The sequence below is a fragment of the Giraffa tippelskirchi genome, chromosome 3, assembly GCF_054371585.1.
Source record: "Giraffa tippelskirchi isolate mGirTip1 chromosome 3, T2T-mGirTip1v1.2.pri, whole genome shotgun sequence".
Classification (NCBI taxonomy): domain Eukaryota; kingdom Metazoa; phylum Chordata; class Mammalia; order Artiodactyla; family Giraffidae; genus Giraffa; species Giraffa tippelskirchi.
In genome coordinates this window covers 132,578,426-132,587,052 of record NC_137277.1, presented here as the reverse complement: position 1 = coordinate 132,587,052, position 8,627 = coordinate 132,578,426, and the positions used below count along the sequence as shown (strand labels likewise).

General features: G+C 54.2%; 1 protein-coding gene across 4 annotated transcripts in view; it reads right to left on the bottom strand.

Moving 5' to 3' along the window:
* Positions 1-3,959: 3,959 nt before the first annotated feature.
* The window catches only part of GLI2 (GLI family zinc finger 2), a 256,391-nt gene continuing 251,723 nt past the window's right edge, over positions 3,960-8,627 (bottom strand). For all 4 annotated transcript variants that reach the window (XM_081576000.1, XM_081576002.1, XM_081576003.1 and 1 more), the window contains one exon: positions 3,960-8,187. In XM_081576000.1, the coding sequence (XP_081432126.1) occupies positions 5,774-8,187 (2,414 nt within the window). In that variant the 3' untranslated portion in view covers positions 3,960-5,773. The remainder of the gene's footprint in view (positions 8,188-8,627) is intronic.

The window sequence follows — 8,627 nt, the reverse complement described above, 5'->3', positions numbered from 1 at the left end:
GTGTAAATTGCTCTGAGCCTGCTTTTCACATTTATATTTTAACAAGCAAAGGGAAGTAAAAAAATAAAAAAAATCTGAGGCAACCCACCGAAAATTTCATCTGCCTGTGAAATGAGGTATCAGATTTTTAAAAATTACTTGCAAAACTGGGTTTAAAATATCAAGCCTATTTAATAAATCATCTTCAAATCATTTTAGTACCAATCATTCTGTAACTTTCAGTTCTGAATCTGGCATTTTGGAGAGAGGAAAAAGTGAGGACCTGACTCGATATCAGTTTGTCGTTGTTCAGTCGCTAAGCTGTGTTCGACTCTTTGCAGCCACATGGAATGGCAGCACGCCAGGTTCCTCTGTCCATGGGATTCTCCAGGCAAGAATACTGGAGTGGGTTGCCATGCCTTCCTCCAAGGGATCTACCTGACCCAGGGATTGAATCCACATCTTCGAATCCTCGGCAGGCAGGTTCTTTACCAATAGTGCCCCTTGGGAAAAGCTTCCGTACATTTTCCTTAACCATAAACAAAAGTTATTGGTTGGGAAAAAAAGTACATCATAGGATCAGAAGCTGGCTTTGGCACTTCACTGGTTACAGGGCAACAATGAATGACCCCATTCTGCTCCCCTTTGGGATTTAGAGCCAACTGAGATACAGACTCAGGAGAGAGATGGAGGTACAATTCAGTCTAATTATTAATATGATCAAGGCTGGTCTGATGTGGTAGGTTGGATAATTGTTCAAATACTGATCTGCGATAATTCTACAGGAGGCATGCATTCCAGAAGTCCATTGATTTGGGGCTCAGTCATGTGACCTGCCTTCTGCTCCAAGCCTAGGTCCTCAGCGACCTCCTCTGTGTTCATGTGCCCTTTGGTGTTTGTGCCATTGCCATATCCAAGCAATCCTCTGGGTCCAGGGGAGAAGGCCCAGGGGCAAAGCTGAGCTGCCATCTGAGGCAACCCCCTCAGCTGACTCACAGACTCCCGAGCTAAATAGTTGCTGGGTGTTTTGTGTTTCAGGACTTCTGTGCTTATCAGACAGTGTTACCATGCTTCTTCAGAAATTGGTACCCAGAATGGGAGGCTGTTCGCACAAGTTCTAAAATATGGAGCATCGGTTTGATACAGGGCAGTGAGGACGCTTAGAGGAGGTTGGAAACATGGCAAGAAAAATAGTGACTTGGATGGTGTGGTGAAGAAACAGTCGGTAAAAGGATTGCTTATGGTCTTTTGGGAGGGAGAAAATGTTCTCATGAATTTGTGGAATTTGTCAGGCTGGTTTCCAGGCAGAATATTATAAAGAGCATCTTCTTTGAGCTGTAAATGATAAGGAACCACAAGTAAGATATGAGTTCAGAAAGGAACCAGCCAGCGTAAAGCAGAATTTAGAAAACAAAATGATCACTTATCTCTTATCTCTTTGGGCTCTCAAAGACGTTCAAATGAAGCTCAGGTCTGCTGCAAAGAGACTAGGGCAGTGCCTGTGAGACATGGCCTCAGAGCAAAGATTAAGTCTAGGGTGTGTCCTTGATCTTATGGTCCTTGAAAGGAATAAGGTGACTCTTGAATAGCCTTTCAGTGACGATGAGGTGCCTAGACATAGCCTGATGTGGGCTGTCAGTAATCAGTGTAAGAGATGCCCATTGACAAAGGAATTATGGGTGTGGCTTTGGTGCACAGAGTAGACCGGAATCAAATATCAAAACCCACCATGTTTGAGGGAGTTGAGTGGGCAAATGTATTGTAACCATGGAGTATATTGAGGGTGCTTGACACATAAAATACCTCAAGCTCTCCACCCTCTTCAGGCAGGAAGAGGTTGAAGAGTTACTCTGCTACCCAAGAGGGCACACTTTTCAGTGCCCTCTTTAGAAGTGGAAATGTTGATGGAAAAACAAAGAACACCGCAACATGAATGCCAGAGCAAAGAATAGTAGACTGGGGAACATTCCACCCGAGGGTAAGATCACTGGTGATGTTTGCCCAGCACGACTTCAGAGGCCACGGGCCAGCGGCTGAGACAGGACTGGAACCCGCAGTGATTTTAAGCCTGGGCCACTCTGTGTGCTGAGCGTGTGCATGTGCCTGAGGGGCAGAGAAGCTCAGTTTTTAGGTTAGAACAAATGGAGACCACACAATCCTAGACTTTGAGCCTGATGATTGACTAGAGAGAACTCAAGGTCTTGGGTGAGTCTATTCTACATGTGGGAGGGATCTGAGTGCGCGAGGGCGGACTGAGGATGACTGTACTATTGCTGAGAAATAGTCACTCTATCCCTCTTATTCCTACGGAAGGACACTTCCCATCCCTGATACGGGTTTGCCACATGACTTGCTTTTGCCAGAATGAGGTGAATGTGATGGTGCCCTGGTTCTGAGCAGAGGCTTGAGAAGGATTCACATTTTTCTGCTTGCTCCCATGCTCCTGCCATCACTACAAGAAGGCAATGCCCAGGCCAGTGTCCTGACCAGGGAGGAAGATGAGGGTCACGTGGAGCGGCTCCAAGCTGCCCCAGCCCAGCCAGCTGGATGAGCTGCTCTCAGCTGAGCTGCAGAGCTGCCCAGCCCAGCCCAAAGGGGATCAGCCAACCGTTAGTGGAGCCAGGTTCATGAGCAAAATAGATGCTGTTCCCTGGTGCTGAGGCTTCGTGGGTATGGTCATGCAGCATGATCGTGGCCGAACTTAAGTGACACAGAGCACGTGGCTGAGTTAAATGGCCTCAGTGGACTTCTTAATACTGTAGCTCATCCAGTCTCAGGCAGCACTGAACTGCTGGCCTCTCCCTGCCTTCAAAGCAGGACACAGCTGCTTCTGGGGACACAACAGATAATGAAGTAGAAGAGATGCGAGGCCTGAAGATGATGGGCTTTGAGAGCAGAGGAAAGGGCTCAGCCGGGTTTGTTCAGTTCCTCCTCCTGAGGGTTCAATCCGCTAAATCCCTGGGGCTGGGACTCGGCTGTAATCTTTCCACCATGAGGATATGACCAGAGATGGAATGGTTCCCTAACACATAGCAAAGACTCTGGGACACCCTCAGAAAGGAAACCTGCTGAATTCCCTTCCCCTCGGGGGTTTCCTATACTTGCTATTATTCTGAGCATTCGTGACATCCTTCAGAAGCAGCTTTCAGCTGAGTGTCTTTCAGGCGGCTTTGGCAACTCTCTGAGCTGGGTGCCAAGGTTTCTCTCCTGGAACAGAGGGTATTAAGGGGCCCGGGCTGGGATCCCAGAGGCCAGTCTAACTGGCCCTATAGAAGGTGCCTTCTACTTCTTTCAACCCCATCCTGGGTTCTCCCCTCCCAGTTCCAGAATTCATCCCACGCCACATGGTTTCCCTCACTGGTCCCCCCGAGACACATGGCTGTAGCTCAATCGCTTCAGTGGCAGCTTGCTGGATTGCCAGACTTGGGTAACCCTGTGCACCTGCCAGGGCCACCCCCGAGGGCTCAGAGTCCCTGCGTGTGGCTGCTTCTCATGGCCTCCTTTGCCCGTGGCCAGCTGCTGGGTATCCAGGGCTTCATCAGCCTGCCTGATTCTGCTTTTGCACCAGAGGACAGGGGGCTGCCTGTCTTCCTCTCCCTGCCTCCCACAACTCAAGTGTGCTCATTCGACTGCCTGGCCAAGAGGGGCTTCTGACATGAGGAGGGCTTGAGACCATTGCTGCATCTCACAGTCAGCAAACCAACTTAGATGTTCCAACCACGTGGCTGGAAGAACAGCAAGATATTCCCTCTGCAACGTCAAACCCTTCTCACTGCCCCCTCCCCCCTGCCTCCACCCCGAGACAACAGACAAACAGCCAGTAAATGCCCCAGCGTTAAACATTTCCTGGCGAAGGCGGGACAGTCAATTTTGATGCTGCTGAGAAAAAAATACAGCCTCATTTCTGTTCAAATGCACTGAATTTACTGCCCAGGTTTTCATTAACTAATGTCAAGGAAGAAGCAGATAGATCAAATAAATTATGAAAAAATTACTTTTTTTAATGTACAAAAACGACTTATTTACAAATTGAGTATGTCATCTCAATTCATAGCATGTAGAAAAAGCTAAAAATGTTTTGGAGATATAAATCTGACTGGATGATGCAACTACAGTATTTTCAGGGACGCCGTCTTCTGTACAGCTTATATACAAATTGGAAACGGCCAGTGAAATCCTAGCCCAGGGGAAGAACATGCACCACACAGAGCCCAGACCCTTGGAGGTGTCTCAGGGCTGTCATTTGAACTTGACCTTGTCTTTGAACCCTGACAAAGCACTTGCTGTTCTGGGGTGTAGAGGCCCAGGTGAGGTGTTGGCCATGTTCTGGTTGAAGTCAGGCTCATAGTCAGTGTCAAGTTCATAGTGATGCAGGTGGATTCAGCAAGGTTGCCACAAATTCAACATGAGAAAGGTGTGGGGTGTTTGTGAACGTGTGTGGTGGGGAGGATGCATCCATTCACCCTCCCATATGTTCGGGAACAATGTCTTCTGACGCCAGTTCCAAATTCCATTTCCAGGTGGGGCTTGGTCAACACTGAACAGGAAAATTCAGAGATGGTCCCTCAGAGTCCCAAGAATCAACCCCTTCACAATCCCACCCCTGCCCAAAACACCATGCATATCATTACTCTCTGAAATGAACAGGTGGGTGGAGGGAAGGGAGGCCAGAAGATACCAGGACTGCATGTTGTAGCTTGGGGTCAGTCAGGGGGCTGCTGGTGAGTGGACAGCACGGCCTGGAGGAATGTGGGCAAAGGCTGCCATCAAGCCACACAGTTTTCCACCATAAGGTGGGTGGACAGTGCATTGGAGAAACAGGGTTGGGTAAACATGTGACTTCCTCTTTCTACTGGGAGACCTCCAGGGCGGCCTGAGGCTGGGCCCCCAGTCTGCTTTCTTTACCCAGGTCCCCTTCATCACACACTTCAGCTCACCTTGGTCCATCCCGAACCCCCAGCAGCTCCAGCAGCTCCGAGGTATTTAGAAATGTGTTCTTTTCAGGAAGGGCTACATTCTACATGCATGAACACTGTAAACATGGTCTGGAGAGGCCTGGGCAGCTTCTGGGCTTGCCCTGAGTATTACATTGTTTTCTTTCCTTTTTTGGGCAATGTTTTCATACTTTACTCATCCATGTACACTTGGATAGTCAGCCAGCCGCAAACTTGGGTTTGCAGGGTAGAGATACCAGCTCTACCAAACCCATAATAAGGATGTGCTTCCAAACCATCCAGGTAAAAAAAAGAAATTCCCCCTCCACAGCAAGGGATGTCAGAGGCTTCAACAATTAAGCTTCACAAAGAATTCCCGTGGACCAGGAATTCCTTTACCTTGCAGGCACCAGACCAAGAAACTTATCTTCCTGGATTAGAATATCTGGTATGGCTTTTGGATTCAAACCCAAATGTGGTCCCTCTCAACTCTTTCCACGTGTGCTTGGAATGCCCTGGGCCAATGTTATCGCTCATTAGCCAAATGACAGAAGTGACAAAGCCAGAACAGAGCAGTCCCATAAACACCAGAGGCTGTGAAGCACTGTGTAAACGAGTTCTGTATCCCTGCCTTGCCTTTTCCGAGAAGACTTTTGAGAATTCCAAAAGATTATCTAAAGGAAGACCAGACAGGATGCACATAAACCTGCCCTTAAAGCATTTGTGGTCTGAACCAGCCACTGGCCAAACTCCCTCAGACCTATTTAATACTTTTTGGGGAAAAAGGTAAAACAGACAAAAGCACCATGTCCTGGGAAGCGATGGTTCCTCCAAGTACGCTCAGTGCCAGGGCCGGGGCCTTAGGTCATCATGTTCAAGAACTTGCTCTCCTCGGCCAGGCTGGTGAGCATGGAGCTCATGTCCCCCACGGCCATGTTGCTGATACCGGCAGGGATGGAGGGCAGAGTCAGGGAGCTGCGTGGGGTGGTGAGGCGGGAGGAGCTCTGGGAGAGGCCGTGGAGGAGGCTAGGGCTCAGGGCACCAGAAAGCAAGCTGGAGTGATCACTGTCATCCATGATGGCGTCGAAATCGATCTGGGGGGCCTCAAGTAGCTGGGAGTCCACAGTGCTGGACACCTGGTTGACTCCCGGCGAGGGTAAGGCCTGGGGCTGTAATGGCTGGGGCCGCAGGGCTTGGCAGCCGGCCTGGTTCTCAGGGCCTCCGTTCTGCTCGTACATGTGGATCTGGCCGTAGTAGTAGAGCATGCTGTGGTCCTGGGTCCCGCCTGTGTCCTGCGGGGGTGGCTGGGCGGGTAGGGACAACATGCTGCCCATTGTCCCCTTGGGTACAGACTCTGCCATCTCCTGGTTGGCTGACATAGCAGCCATGGCATGGCCAGTTGCCCTGGCATAGGCCAGCTGCTGCCCAGCACGCACCCCACGGTGGCGGCCGGCAGGGCCGGGCTCTGGGGGTGGCCGGGGTTGCATTAGGCCAAAGCTAGATCCGGCTGCCCCCATCGTGCCCTGCTGGGGCTCCATGAAACTAGGTTGGTAGGAAGGCACCAGGTTGGGGCCTTGGTGGTAGCCCTCCTGGCTCATGGTGGTCACCAGGTGATGACTCTGCTGTGGGTAGTTCTGGGCTGGGTGAGGTGGTAGCATCCCAGTCAGGCTGGAATTGGGCAGGCTGAGCTCCCTGTGGCTGTTGCCCATCATGGTGGGGTCAGGAGCAACTTCCATTTGCTGGGGGAGCCCCAGGTGGCCTGGCTTGGTTGCCATGTTGCTGCAAGAGGAGGGGAACTGGTTCAGGGTCCCACCCATGGTGCTCAGCTGGGGGTGGGCTTGGCCATAGCTGGGGTGGGGGTTCACTGCGGCAGTCATGTTGGGACACTGGCCGCCAGCCCCTGGCTGCCGTGTATAATTTCCCCTGGGTGCGGAGGGGGGTCCACCGCAGGGCTGTAGGTGTGGCTGTAAGTTGTCTAGTCCCCCGGGGCTTGGCTGCAGGCCCTGTGGATTGTATCCTGGGTACTGGCCGAAGGCTGGCTTCTGCGGTACCACAGCTAGGTTGCCCTGTGGGAAGGGCAGAGGCTTCACCTGGCTGGCCAATGCGTCCACGGTGCCTGAGCTCACTTCGTTCCACTGCACAGGCATGCTGTTCTTGTTCAGGCTGGAGGGGGCCCCGTAGCCCAGCGGGCAGCCTCCTAGCACCGGGGCGGAGGGGCCCACGTTGGAGTCTGCAGCTGCTATGGTGCGTTGGCCGTGCAGCCCGGGGCTGGGCAGTTTGGGGTTCTCAGAGAAGCAGGTGCTTTCTGGCGGGTACACCGGTGGGGTACTCTCCTCCAGGGTGCCACTGGTACGTGCCTTGATGTACTGCACCACGTCATCGGGGAGCACGAGGTCGTCCTCTGGCAGTCCGAGGCTGACCTCTGGGCCTGTGCCATCCGCCCCCGCCGCCAAGGCTTCCATCACCACGTTCTCGCTGATGCTGGGCGGCCGTGGCGAGTAGCCGCTACGGGCCAGGCTGCCGTCGGCGCTCGTGTGGCTTTGCAGGCGGAGGCCTCGGCCCTGGCCGCAGGGTGGTGGTAGCGCGCCTGGGGTCACGTCAAGGGCGCTGTGGAAGCGCTGCACCCGCGGGGCCGCCAGGGCATCAGGCCGCCTCCCGGGATCGCTGGCCCGCCGCGCCCCGCCGCCTGGCGCCTCGTGGGGGAAAGCGGGCAACGGCCCCGTGGGCCCGTAGTGTGGCCCGTCGCTGCCCCGCCGAGGCCCGATCGGGCGCAGGCAGGCAGCGGGCAGCGCGCGCTCGGGAGCATCCAGCAGCGCCAGCCGGGTCCGCAGGCTCGCGCGCTCCAGGCCGGGCAGCGGGGTGGGGGGCGGTCCACCTGTGGCTGCCGCGTACTTGGCCCGCAGGTTGTACTGCTGGGCAGGCGTGAGCTGGAGAAGCCCCGGGCCGCCGCCGCACTGACTGGCCTCGCTCGAGCGCCGCGATGCGTCGGTGGAGATGGGGTCGTAGGAATCCGCAGAGCTGGCAGGGTGCGCGCGGCCGGCGCCCAGAGGCGAAGCCTCGCTGGAGCGGCGACTAGAGAAGTATGGGGAGATGCCGGAGGAGCGGCGGCTCACGGTGTAGGCCGAGCTGACTGTGCTGGTGCAGCTGTCGCGGCGTTCCTGCAGGTGGCTCAGCACTGTCACCTCGCCCGGGAACAGCTCAGACAGTCGCGGGTTGGGCAGCAGCCCCGCGGGCCCGCCGCCCCCGCCGCTGCTGAAGTTTTCCAGCACGGAGCCTGTGGGAGAGGAGTGGGATCAGCGTTGGAAATGGGGGACAAAAGGCGATGCTTTGACTGCCTGGACGGCGCTGAGCCTGCCGGGCCTAGAGCCCTGGAATGGGGTCTGGCACCCAGTCAGTGATTTCTCAACAAAAGGAAGAAAGAGACAATTGGGAGCAAATGGTGGCGCTTACTGCCAGGGCACAAGCGGAAGTTAGGAGGCTTGATCCCAGTCTACGGCTGCCAGGCAGGCCCTGTGCTCTCATTCTCCCCATTCTCATTCTCCAGCTGTAGGTGGCATGTGTCGCTGGGGAACACTGGGTTATTGAAAAGAGCCCAGGAGGGCCCTGAACGCAGCCTCCCTGCACCCTCTTCATCCATGGATGGGTGTTGCCAGCTGGGCTCCCCTGGGGCTGTGTTCACCTAGCAGGCTGTTTACAGAGAGGATCTTGGGACCC